General features: G+C 33.2%; 2 protein-coding genes and 1 pseudogene across 2 annotated transcripts; all 3 read right to left on the bottom strand.

The window, feature by feature from the left end:
* Positions 1-6375: 6375 nt before the first annotated feature.
* On the bottom strand, positions 6376-11111 carry LOC125850022 (uncharacterized). Its single transcript, XM_049529948.1, has 5 exons — positions 10720-11111; positions 8514-8680; positions 7895-8194; positions 7531-7794; positions 6376-7033 (listed from the first exon to the last, which is right to left on the bottom strand). Exons 1-5 carry the CDS (start codon positions 11054-11056, stop codon positions 6677-6679), a joined length of 1425 nt encoding a protein of 474 aa, XP_049385905.1. The 5' UTR covers positions 11057-11111; the 3' UTR covers positions 6376-6676.
* Positions 11112-11760: 649 nt separating this feature from the next.
* LOC125877042 (probable calcium-binding protein CML25) lies at positions 11761-12640 on the bottom strand. The gene has a single exon (XM_049558349.1). It carries the CDS (start codon positions 12452-12454, stop codon positions 11930-11932), a length of 525 nt encoding a protein of 174 aa, XP_049414306.1. The 5' UTR covers positions 12455-12640; the 3' UTR covers positions 11761-11929.
* A 1369-nt stretch (positions 12641-14009) lies between these two features.
* Positions 14010-15765, bottom strand: LOC125846580 (loganic acid O-methyltransferase-like; annotated as a pseudogene).
* Positions 15766-17021: the final 1256 nt, after the last annotated feature.

A 17021-nucleotide genomic window follows, 5' to 3' on the forward strand; every position in this document is an offset into this window, starting at 1 on the left:
ATGCAGGTATTATTAAAGAGTTATTTAGTTATAAGCTGTGATTTGAGGACTGAGGAATCGTCGTTTGATTGCTTGTAAGAGTTATGTAAGTAATAATTATGTAAAATTTTATGTTTATATAAAATTGGCTCATAACACCAAGAAATTTCCCAAAAAAGCATTTGTCTCATCTTTTTCTTTTTTCTTCTTCTCATAGTAATATAATTAGTGAAAAAAACATAGTAGTAATAATTAGTCGACTGCACGTGCACTGGAAAATTAGGAAAAGTTGTGCACACCATAGATTTTTACAAAAAGATTCTTATTTTTCTCTAGTACAATGTTGAATATTAACTAAAGTACATACTTTTACAAGTATTGATGAGGAGGAAGTAACCATCATAGAATTGTGATAGGATCGGTATTTCATATTTGGAATTTTCTTATCGTTAGCGAGATGTCTCAAGTTTGAGCTTTGAAAATAGAGAATTCCTTGATAATAAGTGTAGGACCTCAACTTTAATTTATATAACATTTTTTTTGACTGAGAACGAAATTTAAGAAAATAAAAAAGATATTTTAGTCATGTGTTCTTAATTAAAATAAGTGATCATGCATATTTATGTGGTATGAGAAATTTAAAGATTAATTATTTTTATGTAAAGAAGTAGGATATTCTTTCCTAAACAAATTAAAAAGGAAAGTTTGTCACCTATAAATTAAAACACGTACTAAGGTTTACTATTAGTGAGGAGGAAACAATATCTATCAAAATCTCTCAATCCTTATCAAATATTTCAAGTTCGAGCTATAAAAATATAAAACTTCTTGGTAAGAAGTGCTTACTCGTGTAAGTGAGCCTACCTGACATGAATAGAAAATTAATCAGGCTAATGAATTTCAAGACTAGATGATTATTCAAAAGATGAGGAAGAAAAGAATACATGGCCTATAACCAAGTTGTCCCAAGGTCGTGTTTGGCAGTGGAAAAATTGGAAGAGTCTTGGAATTCAAAACAAAAAAAGGATAGCAATTAGTAGCAACTCGAAATTGAATAGATCAAATTGATTAATTTGCAGCCTTTGTGCATGCAGTATTTGATCATAACATATAAAACGAATATGAACGATATGAGGTGTGATGGAGTAGTAATTAGTATTTATCTATTCTTAATTAGATATGTAGCTCGACTTTGAATAATGAAATAAATGAATCGTTTTGGACAGGGAGCACATAGAACTTGTAATGATTTAAGAATGAAATATCTACCTAAAGAGATAATATAATTCCTCAAAATAATAGATAATCGTCAATGTCCAATTTGAAGCATGATCATGTGAATTTGAATTAGTCGAATCTTAACACTATTATCAAGCAGTCGAACCTGCTTTGTCTTGTCACATGTATGTTGGACATCCATGACTAGAATACTAGTCATACATGACTCTCTCTCTCTCTCTCTATATATATATATATATAATTATTCAAATATATACTTATATTACTATGAACATGGATCTTTGTTGCATTATCCAAATTAAAGTTGATGTCAGTTTTTCTTCGCACGTAACTTTTCAGTCGAATTATTCTATACGTTTCAATTTATGTGATCCTATATTTTTGCAATATTTTTGAAAAGAATGAATTCTTTTAATTATTTTATCCTTAATGATAAAGTTTTATAATCACATAAATATTATGACATCACAAAATTTTTAAATTTATAACCACAATTTTTTTTAAAATCCATTTTTAAACCTTGTACCAGATCAAAAATAATCACATAAATTGAAACGATAGAATAAAAAAAGCACTCCACTACAATAACTTTCAAAGAAACTACTGGAGTAGGAGCAGTGTAGCAAGATTGACTAACAGAATAAGTTAAATAATAATTTCAACTTTCAAGTGGAGGTTTTAGGTATGAGTTTAAGTTATACGCATCAATATATATATAGAGAGAGATATTTTGAACTTGATAGTTAAATTTATCTAAAACAATAAATAACTCAAAATAGTAAATCATAATAAGAAAATATAAAAACAACTTATTATATAAGAGGGTAAATTGCAATAATAATGTAATATAAAACAAAAATTATTTATATTATCGATATATATAACGTATTGATAGGACTGATTAATTTTACCTAACTACTAACTAATGGCTCACTAAAAATGTTTTTTATTAATAAGATGAAGTACTTTGTCCCTATCATTTACTAAATCTATTCATTTATTTGGACTCTTTTATATATTGTGATAATAGTCTTCCTAGAGTTTGCATTATTGAATCTTTTTAACAATTATTTCCCAATTGTAATGATCATAATTAATGTACACTTTTTATTTATATACCTTTCAAGTCTATTAATTATTATAATAATAAATACCTCAAGTCTTTATATTCCCTGTCATTTTTGAACTATTCCATTGTTATAATAGTCTTTGGAGTTTCCATTATTGAATTGAGTCAACATCAACAATTTGTTCCTGTCGTTCAAATGCATTTATGTTTTATTACTTTTCCCTTAATGTGGACCATGCTTGTTATATTTATATTCTGGTTGTTTTTATTAAGATTAAAATATGAACTGAAATATATATTTGAATATGAAGATGTTATATTAAGTTCTAAATACGAAATAATTAAAATTGATTATTTTCTCAAACATTTGTATATGTAAAAATTAATAAATATACGACTCAAAGAAAATATTTATTAATTTAATACTTCATCAATAAAATATTTTAAAAATTATATGGTCATTGATAGTGATGATATTTGTAGGTAGTATTTTAAAAATTATATGGTCATTGATAGTGATGATATTTGTAGGTAATAGGTAGGGTGATATTGTCGAGTAGTAGTGTTAAAAATGATGGCAACTAATAGTTTTGGTTGATGATAGTGATAGCTAAATGGGGATGGTGATCACTAACGATACTATTTGACAATATATATAAATGATTGTTGTGGTAATGAGGTTAGTGGTGATGATTGTAAATGTGATAGTTAGCGATGCTAATGACTGATTGTAGTTGTTGGTGGTGGTAATGGTTATGACTGAGAATGGTAGTTGCAGATAGTGGTTGGTGAATACTGATAGTTGATAATTGTAAGTGACAATGGCGATATATAATTGACTATAACAATATTATTGACGATAGTTCGCAAATTTCTCCTATTAATAATAAGCGATTACATTGACTTGCTTAGGGTCAATGAATGAAGTAGTTGTGAAATACCATTTTGCATACATACATATAATTTGTAGAACAATTAAAAATTTAAGCGATTGACTTTTGAACGGCTATTTAGATTAATTTTTTTTTGAATTGTGATAATTTCAAAATAAAACCAACAACAAATACTCCTGAATTGGAAGAAACAAGGTGCACTTATATAAATATAATTTTAGACAAATACTCTTGAATTTTAATCATACATAATAAGACAAAGAAATGGATGATGACATTATTATTACAAGAGTGATGAGTAGTATTTCTAGAAGAAGGGCTAAAGATAGAAATATATATGGTTAGTGTGACATTCAAAATTGTTGCTAATTATTAACTTACACCTAAAAAATGTTTTTTCTTTTATAATTTATTGCTAAATAAGATTAATAATTATATAATTTATTCATCACTAATTTTTATTTTTTGCTAGTAAGCAAAAAACAAAAAAGGTGACGTCTAGTGGATGAGATTAATATATTAGGGGTCCATGTTAGATGAGTGACATTTTATCATTAATTCATTACAAAATAAGATTGACAGCGAAATTTACTGTTTAGCTATAAAATTAGTCCGCCGCTAATTTCTATTTTCGTGATAGCGAGAAAGCACAAAAGGGGACATTAAGTAGATGATACTAACATGTGGGGGCTACATTAGATGAGATTGGCATGTTATCAATAAGAGAGAAGTATTGAAAACACTCTTAAACTTGACGTGAATTGTTAGTTTTGTCTTCAAACTGTTGACAACCTTAAAAATACCCTTCAACTTGACTAACTAAACTTAAATAAACCCAATCTTGCCACATGAGTGAAATACACCTCTAAATTCTTGCCAAATTTTGGAGTGCTTTCAACACTTTTGTCGATTTTTTATTAAGAGTTTCATGCTCCTATAAAAATTTGAGACCAGTTTCTATGTCATGTGGCAAATTGAGGGTGTATTTAAGTTCAGTTAGTCAAATAGATTAGTTTTTTAAGGTTAATAATAGTTCAGGACCAAAACTAACCATTCACGTTAAATTTAGAGGTGTTTTTCAATACTTTTCACTATCAATAACTCGTTGCTAAATAGAACTAAAGATAATTTTTATTGTTTAACAACAAAATTAGTCCGTCGCTAATTTCTATTTTTGTGTGATAGCAAATAAGCACAAAAAAAGTGACATCAAGTAGATGAGATTAACATATTAAGGGCCACGTTAGATGCCAATAGAAAAACCACCTAACTATGGGCTATATGTTAATTTTCGTGCGTTGCGCCGAAAATATAGCAAAAATGTCTACGTCTACCCATGACTATTTGTCTACTTCAACATAACAAAAAAGACAAAGCACACTCAAATAATTTTTCGGAGAGGTTACGAGTTCAAGTTCGTTATATCAAATATCGTTATTTATGCCATAATAAATTGCTTTTATTATAAGTTTCATGTATGCGCTCGAGCTGAATGACATAGCTGGGTACGTAAGAGTACTTTCACGCCATAATCATCTCCTTCTTATAGTTAAATTTTATGGATTGATGTGTTCTGCTTCATCAATCTAAGTGAGAAAAATCATAAATTTGTCAGTCATTAGAAAGATCATAAAAAAAATAGAATTTCTCATGTACAAATTATGAATGCGAGAGCTAGCTATCCCAAACTCGACGTTTGAAAATGAGATCTCATACACCATTTAAAAAAAATATATAATAGATTTAATTATAATATTCTCATTTTATTCTTAATGATACACGTAAAGTAAAATTATATGATTTAAATATACTTAACTTAAAATCACACGATTCAAAAATTCATTTTTATGCTTATCATATTTATTTGAACTCAACATTATTGTGATCATGACTTACCAAGAGTGTAATTATAAAAGAGTTCAAAATTCTGACTTTTTTTTGTTATGTATATTTTTTATTTTAATTTTGTTGTTGTTTTGTTAAGTAGGGAAAGAACCTAAACAACAAATAGATAAATCATACATCAGTGCATGCGTAATACTAATAAATTAAACACTCCTTACTTCTTTTAAGCATTATAAATGTGTAATCTTAATATTGAATGTTTATAATCTTTTAAAACTGATTAATATTTAAGATTATATAATCCCAACAAAAAAATAAACATGATTTGATTATATAAAGATTTTGTTCGAACAACTAATAATCTCCCTCTTGAATTAAGTTCAATCAATGTGACCAAACGCGATATCCATGGGCCTCTACCTCAGCTCGAACTAGGTTCAATGTGCCCTATTACCATGATTCACGAATCAATTTTCGAGATTCACCCATATGACCATCGAAACCCAAAGCACGCATGTCTTCAAGCTACCTTTGGGATGTTAAGGGTAATAAATTGATAAGTCCTATGTCGTCACTCCACCATCTTTATACTCGTCTCGTTAAACTATTGGTTCTGATACCGGCAGTAGTGGAGGCCGAATTCGGTAATTTTAGTCCAAATCATGTATTATTTGTCTTGAGAAATTCATTAACATGTACATATAAATTGTTTATTTAGAACGCAGTACTTAAAATGAATAGAATCTCAAATTTACTAATCAGAAGCTTTAAACCTTGATTCCAACTCTAAATACCCGTTGTTGGGCTAAACCAACTTAAAGATACTGTTAACATGGTGTGATAATATCGACAATAAACTAAGTCTACACGATTTTCCCAAAAAACCCTCACATCGTTAAAGTATATTACTTTATGTGTAGCTTTTCATTCCTCTTACCTACCAATATTCTATTTGAAATAAGCAAACTAAAGATTTAGACAAAATGCAAAACTAATTTCTAGTTTCTACCATTTGAAGTTTGAAAGATAACCCTTTTAAACAAGGATAAACCTAAGATTATGCTTAATTAAGCTATGATTTCAAATCTAAGGAATATTATGGGTAAACAACCCATGATTGCGTTAGAGTAGATTGTCTACATCACACCCATCTCGAAATGTAGGATACTTCTACACCGAGCGACTTTTTTTTTTGTAGGGGAGAGGGGGCAGGTTTAGAGCAGCAAGAAGTTTCTTCAGCTTGGACATATATACTATGAATAATACTTTGCGCACTGCACTATATTTATACGAAACTAAACACAAATTAAAGTGAGAATACATATCACGTAAAACATGTCGAAGTGATGAAGGAAAAATAGTTGAATCAAAATTGCATTAGAGTAGGTTGTCTATATCATACTCTCCATAATCACCAAAATTTCCGAAATTTGTGAAGGTGTTTAATAAGACCCTCCGAAAATGCAGAAAAAAAGGGGGAAAAAAAGTTTTAATCTATCTTAAGAAGATGTCCACAAGCCTTGGTGAATAGAATTACCCAGTAGTTCTATTGATGGGAGGTAGCAGGCACCACGTAGAATTACTCAAGATGTAAGCTAGCTCAGGCACCACGGTAATAATTAAAATGGGATGGTGTCCACAAGTACATTAACTACTTGGCAAGGAGTAACTTTACCCTCTTGCTAAGATCCCTCATAACATCCACAATGAGGGACTTCTTTTGTATTCTGAACTGGAGAGCCAACTCAGTAGTAGGTGAAACATTCTGCTTCAGCAACGACTCGTCCTCCATGATTTTTGTTGGGAAGTGTCCGAGAGCAATTACACACAAAGCCACAACGGTGCGAAGAGCTGATACTTCAGTCGATATTTCCAGAGGGGCTTCGACTGTCAATGATTTGAGCGTCTCCAAGTCGTGCTGCTTCATTGCTTCTTCATCGTTTGATAGGACAACTCTCAAGGCTGCTAATAATCTGCCCTCTACTAGCTCTCCACCTCCTAGTGTCACCTTTAATATAAGATAATCCAGTAAAGAAAATCAGTTCAACTCCAGAAACTAATCGTATCGATAAATGTAACACTGAGCTCATTAATATGGGTTGGTAGATGTTTTTATATTTGTATAGTTCTATTGTCTCTTTGATTATCGTACTATTTTGTTGTAGTTATTGTTCCTTTTTTTTTCCAGAATGCTTTGTTATGTTTTCTATAGTATTTTGCAATGATTTCTCACTTGCGTTATTTTTTCCAATCTGTTGATATGTTTTTCCTTGAGCCGAGGGTCTATTGGAAAACCACATTTCTATCTCCAAGGTAGGGGGGAGGGGGGAGGGGGTAAGGTCTGCGTACACTCTACACTCCCCAGACCCCACTTGTGGGATTACACTGGGTATATTGTTGTTTGAAGTATATTTATATAGTTTCACCATAGACAAAACAGTGCTTCAAAAACAATGGTAAAACTTCAGAGTTGGATGAAAATAGATGGGAAGGAAAAACTCGAACCTTCAGATCGGAGTTTGGTCCGTCTAGATTTAAATGCGATAAAATCTGCTGCTGCCATGGGGATGGCGAGGAGAAGTTTGGGGATGAAACCCCTGCAGCCATACTGGCAGCATCAAGAAGAGCAGCGTCATATTTAAGTTCGATGCAGTCATTGGGGTTTGATGGAATGACGAATCCATAGTCCAGTAGAAAAAGATCACTACTTAAACAGCCATAGTTGAGTAGCAACGGATCATTTTGCTTTATCTCCCTTCCTGCAACCACCTATTAAGGGGAAAAAACGGCAAAAGAAGAGGCAAAGACAACAACATCAACCAAAATATGAGATATACAAGAACATTGAACAGAACCCCGGCAGTTATACCTTTACAAGCATATTTCTATCGGAGTTTGCTTCTTCCTGTACAATTTCAGCATTTGGATCAAAGCTGTGGTTGCACATATCAATAAGTGGAAGCATCATAGGAACATTACTGCGGGTGCCATCAGGACGTTTACTGCCATACAACCGGAATGCTCGAGATGAAACAGCTGACATAGCCCATCCTAGAGCAGATGAATCCACATCTTGGCCACTAAAAGGATGATCATCAGGTTTAAGATTCTCAAGTTCATGCTTCAGAATTTTCTCAAATTCCAGTAGAAACCGGCATCTTTTGTTCACCTGGAAAATGAAAATGTTTACAAGTTTCCACATCAGGTCAACATAAAGAACTTACATCTTAATTCAAAACAATATTAGTCATTGCCCATGCTCAAAAACATGATAGCTGTAACAATCTGGAAAGTTCCAATTTAATAAGAGTGTACAAGTCTGAAAGGAAGTTTTGGCTAGTATCAATAGAAGTACATGAAAGAGAAGCCCAAGCCCCGGAGAAAACAGCAGGCGAGGAAGTGCTAGAACTACGACTGTTGGTAAGAAACCTTCTAAAATGTTATTCAATTCTATTGAGTCAAACATATTCAGCATATCCCTGCAATACCTGATAAAGAAGAGGGGCATACTGCAAGTTCTTTATATCCTCTCCAGGAAAGAAAATCGGCACTGAGTAAGTCTCTGGGAGATTGCTGATGTATGGCCACCAGAACGAACCTTTCCTTGCTCTCTCTTGCAGAAGCTTCAAACCCAATTTCATAGCCCACAGCTCCTCTGCCAAATGCTCCAAGTTTCCAGTTTACTCCTTTTATTAAATACTCAAAAGCCTAATTTATAAATATTTAGTTACCAATCTATACTGAGACAGAAGCACTTTTCCTAAAAGAGATCAGAAAGGAATTTCAATGTTATAGCATTTAGCCACCTAATTCGAGAAAGATACTAATTTTATTGAAAAGTGACAGAAACAGAACAACAAGAGTAAATGGTAAAGAGTGATTCAGAAAAATAGATAGGCAAGCAACCATAGTACAAACTGCTGGAAACCAGAAAACAGAACATAATGTTTTCTATCCGTCCTTTTGGTCTGATAAGAATAGAACGTCTAAGAAAATTATAAGAATATGCCAACTGTATAAGGTATTATACATGTTAGCACACAATCACCAATTACGGTCAAATCTATCTGAATTGCATGCGACAGTAAGCATATTCATTTTTCTAATACTAGCTACACTGATCAGTAGACCGATCATGGAAGGTTAAGACAAAGGACAACATCCTCCATGGGACAGGGTATCTTGCATTAACATGCCAAAAAAATAACATATGTTGGACTTTCTTTTCTCACTATCATGATTGTCATTGTTTTCTAGTGTATATTTCATCATAATCCTCTTCTGGTTCAGATGAACTATCTGCCTACGAGTGTAACATTTCACTCCCCTAATAATTTAGTACATGAAGCAAAAACAGTATTTCTCCTGTTTCTTAACTTGCTCGAGCTTCCACAGAGCAGCTATATATTAGTATATTTTACAAATAAGCCTCCCCAGTCCCCACTACAATATACAGTACTTCATTTACTACACCAAATGTCATCGCCAAAGTTAGCAGAATTGATATTCAAAAATCCCCACATCCGATACTCAACTCATTCAGATGTACAATGCACAACACAAACCAACCATAGTTAATCCACTAATCAAAGAATCTACAACGGGACCTTTCCATTTTTTCTCTTGTAGAGAAAGGCAAGCCTTTAACTTCACCCTATGTGAGCTTCACAAGGCATAGTCCGTCCCTAGCCTGGATAAAGGATAATAGTTGGGGTATGTAGACTTTCAGACAGCTAAATAATAGTCTAATCATCATGAAACTTCCTACAAGATTGGACTGGACAGTGGGGAATGGTACAAAGGACTATATAGTGAACCTCAACAAGTTTTTTGTTAATGTGATTGATAAAAATGAAAACTTTTTCAATAATGGTGGTGTCCGGGCCAGCTTGCACGAGTTTCTCGACTAGTTCAACCGAATACCTGCTACCTCCAACCCGCCCAGCTACCGGGTAACTCCACCACCAAGCCTTAGGTAGATAGAAAGAAACACCACCTAACTTTTTTATACCTCTGCTGGAATTTGAACCCGAGACCTCATGGTTCTCCCAACTTCATTAACCTCTAGTTCACACCCTTAGAAGTACTACATGCTTTCAGTAAACTAAGAGTTGTGGTGGTTCACATTTTCACATTCAGCTTGAACATTTTAAGAACAATCTGATTATCATTATAACCTACGGAAACTCAGCCTAAACAAAGCGAAATGGATACAAAAGATTATATAGAGTCGACCTTAGCTAGTATCCAAGTAGAGAGTTATGGTGGTTCATATTATCACATTCAGCTTGAACATTTTAAGAACAATCTATTATCATTAAAACCTGTGGAAACTCAGCCTAAACAAAGCGAAAATGGATACAAAAGATTATATAAGGTCAACTTCAACTAATATCCAAATCGAGTTGTGGTGGCTAACACTAATAGTCTAATACTATCTAAGCCAGCTTGCACGCACCTCAACTAATTTCTTTTCCCACGGATGGAAAGAAATCCTCTGCTAAGACCTCACGGTTCTCAACCTACCTCATCGACCCCTAAGCCACACACCAATGGTGCATTTCATACTTCACATTCAGCTTGAATAAATTAAAGAACAATCTAATTATCATTAAAACCTATGGAAACTGAACTTGAACAAAGCGAAATCGAGATAATGAAAAAGAGGCATAAAAAAGAAAGAAAACCCCTTACCAGGAACATGCTGAGCTAATTTAATCAAAGCAGAATGGGAATTTTCTGATTCTGAAGAAGACCCATCAAATTTGAGGGGAATATGTTGAGGTAAGGCAATAAGATCAGACCCTTTTGGGATATCTTCAGAAGCAACTAATCCAAGGCCAAAGGAATCACCTTGTGCTATTTTAATGGATTTGTGAACAAACCCACCTTCGATTTTCACCCATTTGATGAGGTCCGGTGGTTGTGCCACTAGCCGTGATGGGTAAACGGCGGCGGCAGCGGCGGTGGCGCAAGTGAGAGGACGGACGTGTGTTAAGGAGTTAGCCATTAGCATCATTTTGCTTGACATTTTTGCTGATTTGAGTGTAAAGTGTGATAACAGAAACTCAAAGGGGAGATAGTGTTTTTCTGGACTCGTGGACGGTCTTAAAAATAATGTTCGATCTTTAATATGAGTGAAATATATTCGTACATTCTCGTTATGTTTAAAAGTGTTTTTAATAATTTTTTCAATTTTTTTGTAGGATTCTCATGCTTTTACGAAAGTTTAAGACTATTTACTATGTCATGTGACAATTGAGGGTGGATCTAAGTTTCGTTATTCAAGTAAAAGATTGTTTTTAAGACTATTAGTAGTTTGCGGACAAAACTATTAATTTACGTCAAGTTTAAAGTTGTTCTTAATTCATAGTCTTTCCTCGCAATGAACCGAAAGGTAAGAGGCAAGGATAGGTCTCAAGGTTCAATTTAAAGTCACTAGTCCGTCCAACTTTTAGGTGTAGGGAAAGAAAAAGGCTAGCGAGCCTCTTTCCAAGCGGTACAATACAAAGAGTGAACCTCGAATAGGTTACTTTGAGTGGCCTTCATGACGGATGTTTCGATGTTAACGAGTTCGAAAAAGAAGGTCAAGGATGAACTATAGACAAAGACAAAGGAAGCAAGAGATGGGAAAAAAATATGAGAGTAGAAAACATTTGTTCTTTGAGATATTTAATTAAAAAAAAGAAGTAAAGGTTCATGATGAACAATTGAACATAATATTTGAATATGAGATTTGAGATAAGTTTTCTACAAGCACTAGGTAGGTCGATCAATCGTCACAAACACAAATTAAATGCTGGAGTATTTTCAATTATCAAAATTGAACTTTAAAAATATTGAATCGCACACTTAACGATACATTAAACCACTACATAATTTCTAACAAAACCAAATCAAATCTCTATAATTCTTTTCTTTTTCCGATCATCATAACTTTAAATTCCTCAAAATCAATCATCCCGTCGCCGTCACAATCAACGCCGCCGATCATTTTCCGGCACTCATCCAGCGAGCATACTTCCCCAATACTCTTCATCACTTTCTGCAACTCTTCAGCAGAGATCGATCCATTTTTATCCACATCAAATACAGAGAAAGCATCCTTCAAATTCTCCATAACTTCGTCGGAATCGATGTTCTTCGTGTTAAGCTCGATGAATTCACGCAAATCGATGAACCCATCTCCGTCCCCATCGACTTCGTTAATCATTTCAATCGATTCTTCCTCCGTTACAGCGGTTCCTAAACTGGCCATGATGAAACCCAGTTCTGAAAACGAGATTTTTCCGTCGCCGTTGATGTCGAATTTGTTGAATACCTGTTGTAGCTCCTCTTCTACCATGACCGGAGAGTTCACGGGCGGCGTATTCGCCGGCGTTGGGTCATTTTTTTTCTTTCGATTGAAAAGAGATTTAATTAATCCCATTTTACTAATAGTGAATTAATTATCGAAAAATTAGTAAATTGGGGAAGATTTATGAGGATTATAAAGAGATTCATTTGAAAAATTATTTTGGATTTTTGTTTAAAACGGAGAGAAGCTGCGTGAGTGCACGATGAGAATCATGCCGTCCGTACCTACCGGCCATGTTCTGGACATGTGAAGACGAGATGTATGTATGTGTCAGTATAAAAGTGTGAGAGATAGGGATCGATTTATAAAAGATCAAAACGTGTCAAGTGACACTACTTCATTGACAAAAATATGTAATATATGTCGTGTGTTCTTCAGTATTTTATATTGGCTTTTATATTTTTGTTGTTTCCATTTTTTTGAACTATTTTATGGTGTTTGTACTTGCATCGAGATCAATCTATCAAAAACAACTTTCTAACTTTTAAGGTAGATGTAGGGGTAAATTTGTGTACACATTATTTTGAATTCTCTCCAAACTCCATTTGTTAGATTACATGCATTTTGTATGATATTGTGTTGAATAATTTTTCACTTTATTTCAAAATTTGTGTTTGGTTATAGAAAAACTTAAATCGAAATTGAAGTTGGATTCTAATTTGAAAAAGCGTTTCAAATCTTTTCTCCATCTTTATAAATTTCAAATAATTAAAGTGCTCTTCTCTCTTTTTCAAAAATATAATTGAACACAAATTTTCCCCGATTACCTCCGATTTAAATTCTAAATAAGACAAAAACTAAACTATTTGAATCTATGACCAAAATGTCTACTAAGCTAAACATCTCAATAATATCACTGAAATTTAGATACACAATATAATAAATGGTTTACATAATGACTTATTGGGTACAACCTACAAACTATGGATCATAACAAAATAAAACAACAGCGGCCAGAGCAGCAGATTCCATAGCCGCGGTTCTTCCTCCATCAAAAGGCTCTGAGCCTGCTACGTAGCTAGGCTACGAGATTGATTCTCTGATGATAGAAAGAGAGGATAGAGGATCACGCTTACAAGCAGCCTTTTCCATCGTCTTTCGCTGACCCTGGTTTTATCAAACCCGCTTCTTCAATCCTGGTGTGAACTTCTTCGCAGGATCGGAAACAGAATAAGATTGAGGAGCGGAAAGCCACTCGGCTCAAGCTGAGGAATAAAAAATAATTATTAGATGGAGGTTAATTAAGAACATTAACTTTAAAAAATTGAATTTTCTTTGTAGAGCACATAAAGTGAACAACTACCAAAAAAAAGTAGAAAAAAAAATCCAAAACATTAGACACAAATAGAAAGCTTGGCCTACAAAATGTGCCATATAATTTCTCCATGGATCTGAATTATATAATATAAAAAAAATAATATGTTCAGTTCTTGTGTTATTGCATTATTTCTATTTTAGCTCATGTGATAGTCAGACTAAGCACATTTGACCTTCACTAAAGCAATGTATGTATTTTTGAACCTTTGACTAATGAAATTCAAACACATATTGCTTAATTGAATATCAAATATGCTTAGTCTACTATCACAACGACTAAAAGTATTATCTTCACTATAATATCTATATATAGATAGATTCGTCCATAGAAATTCATTTACGCTTCAAAGCGACAAATAATTGACATGATTTTCCACCATTAGCTTTCATCCATGTTGAAATCTCTTCACTTTTAAGAAGAGTTCTTGCACAAACTTCTTCTGCTATTTTACTCCCAAAATGATTGATGAGAAGTCCTTCTAAAACAGCTCTTAGGTTTATTATAAAAGTTTTTGCATCAATCTCATCAACAAGCTTTGATTTAGGATATGCCAACTCCATTTTCTCTATGCTAAAACATCCATTTTTCTCCACCACTTTAGTCATGTCTTGAGGAGAGGGAAAATACATTGGCAAATTGAATGAGTCTACAAGAGATTCATCTAACTTTCCCTATGTCAAAAAGAAAGAAACTTCAATTACAAATGTGGTGTGCACACAGCCTTACCCTTATAAATAAACTCTTGATTCAAGTAAAATATAGATATTACTTACCTCATTTACCAAATTCATAAGACTGGAACTGAAAAAACTTTCAACTCAAGTAAAATTTAGCTATTACTTACCTCATTTACCAAATTCATAAGACTGGAACTGAAAAAAACTCTCGACTCAAGTAAAATATAGATATTACTTACCTTATTTATCAAATTCATAAGACTAGAGCTGAAAAAACTCTCGACTCAAGTAAAATATAGATATTACTAACCTCATTTACCAAATTCATAAGACTGGAACCGAAAAAACTCTCAAATCAAGTAAAATATATATACTCCCTCCGTCCTATTTTATGTGAGGTACTTTGACTCGGCACGAAGTTTTAGAAAGGAAAGAAGACTTTTAAAATTCGTGGTTTAAAATGAATGATAGAAATTTGTGTGACTATAAATCATTTCATTAAGGATAAAATGAATATTTTAAAGTTAAATTGTTACTTAGTATAAAAATGTGTCATTCTTTTTAGGACCGACTAAAAGAGAAAGTCAGTCATATAAATTGGGACAAATGCAGTATTGCTTACCTCATTTACCAAATTCATAAGACTGGAACCGAAAAAACTCTCGACTCAAGTAAAATATAGATATTACTTACCTTATTTATCAAATTCATAAGATTGAAACTGAAAAAACTCTCAACTCAAGTAAAATATAGATATTACATACCTCATTTACCAAATCCATAAGACTGGACCCGAAAAATTCCACGAGACTTATATAACTTGAAAATGGTGAAATAAACACCATCATTCCTCCAGGGACAATCTCCTCAGCTCTTGCATTAAAGAATATTTCCATGTCCTTTTCAAATTGAGCAATATAAGCATTCACTACATCAATATTTGATGTACCATAGTGAATCAATCCCTTATTCCATGTTGGAGATTTCTCATCTAACAATTCTTTTGGAATCTTAGATAACCAATGTATGGCACAAGAAGAATGTGTAAAATGTATCGATCGCGATGGAAATAATCTACCATGAAAAGATCCTGGAACTCCAGATGCATAGTAGGATCGATCAATAGGTAGTGATCGAAAAAGAGTGTTGAAATCATTTTCGATATGATCACTAAAAAATACTTGGAATTCAAGAATAATATTGTGGTATTTTTCCTTTACAACATCTACAACATGTTGCATTGCATGGAAAGTGTTTGGTCCAATTGAACATCCCAACTCTATAATACGAAATGTGTGTGAAGAAGATAACATGACTTCAACATCAAGTTTTCCAATAATTGCATCTCTCACCATATCCTTTGAAGCATCTATAAGTTCTTTCTACATATATATAATCATAACATTAATAAATTTTGTTAATAAATGTTTTTTTTAATTTAAATTGAAGAAATTAAATTAAATTAAATTAATACCTGCCGTTGGGAGTTATTGTAGTAGCTATAAGCACTATTACCATCATTCATGGGGAAAGATGTTGTCATTTTGGCTAATATTCTTCTTCTTCTTCTTCACTTTAGACGGATTCAGAATTTTAAATTAATTGGTACATTATAAATGAATTTTGTAAGATAATTACATAATTTGAATCGAAGATACTGAATTCTGATAAATATGTTACTTCTACTCTAGTATAATTAATTTTATCACTATATATATTGTTTTGTTTCTTTAGCATCCTTATTTATCTATGTTATTATTTGACCATGTATTTGTAACATCCGGCAATATGAAATAATTGAAGAGGCTTAGAATTGGAAATTTTCATTTTTTAGAAAGAATTTAAAATCTGGAAATTTGGCTAAGTATGGAAAATGTGAAATTTTGGCCAACTTTGAACAGCCATAAATTCTAGCTCAGGATGAGTTAGGTGGAATTCCAGTTATGGTTGCAAAGTTCGTGGAACGAACTTTCCAACGCCACCGAGTTTGCTCGATTCCGAGTTCGTATGAGGGAGTTATGACCTTTGAAAGTTGGGCAGTTGACAAGGAAATCCGTCCGGGAATCATTAAGGGCATTTTAGTCTTTTCCCTAGACAATTCTTTTGAGCTCATATTGTTGTATTAGGATGATCTTTGGATCATTTTTGCCCCATTTTGAAAGAAAAGAGTTAGGGTTCTTGAGATTGAAGAAGGAGAAGAAGAAGAAGAGAAGAAAGAGGAGATCAACAAGATCATTGCGGATTTTCGTCGGGGGTGACCCCTATCAAGGTATGTGAGTTTTTCGTGTGGGTTGATCCTTTCCCTCACACACACACCAAGTTTATTCTATGCTTTGAGAAAAGATTGGGAATTGTTGTTGAAGTGTCGAAGTTGTTAGTTGTTGTTGATATTGTTGAAGTTATTGTTCGCTGTGAGGCTTGATTGGGTTGTGCATTAAGTTGAAACCTATTGTATGTTGAGGGGATTATGATTCTAAGAGCTATGACCCTTTAAAGGTTGACCCACCATCGAATTGCAGAAATTTCTGGGCTGTCGATCCCCATCTACGGGACTGACCTACGGACCGTAGATCGATCGACGGTCCGTACTGGTCAACCGTCAATCGGATCAGGAGTTGGGTTTTTGGGGCTTCGATCTACGGTC

Source organism: Solanum stenotomum, chromosome 1 (genome assembly GCF_019186545.1).
Source record: "Solanum stenotomum isolate F172 chromosome 1, ASM1918654v1, whole genome shotgun sequence".
NCBI classification, from domain to species: Eukaryota; Viridiplantae; Streptophyta; class Magnoliopsida; order Solanales; family Solanaceae; genus Solanum; species Solanum stenotomum.

What these genes read in the sequence shown, in the direction of transcription:
- LOC125850022 (XM_049529948.1), bottom strand. Translation starts at nt 11,056, where the DNA reads ATGTCAAGCAAAATGATGCTAATGGCTAACTCCTTAACACACGTCCGT. An exon ending in ATTAGCTCAGCATGTTCCTG is followed by an intron (nt 8,681 to 10,719) that starts GTAAGGGGTTTT and finishes AGCATTTGGCAG; the next exon opens with AGGAGCTGTGGGCTATGAAA. An exon ending in GACCAAACTCCGATCTGAAG is followed by an intron (nt 7,034 to 7,530) that starts GTTCGAGTTTTT and finishes CTTATATTAAAG; the next exon opens with GTGACACTAGGAGGTGGAGA.
- LOC125877042 (XM_049558349.1), bottom strand. Translation starts at nt 12,454, where the DNA reads ATGGGATTAATTAAATCTCTTTTCAATCGAAAGAAAAAAAATGACCCA.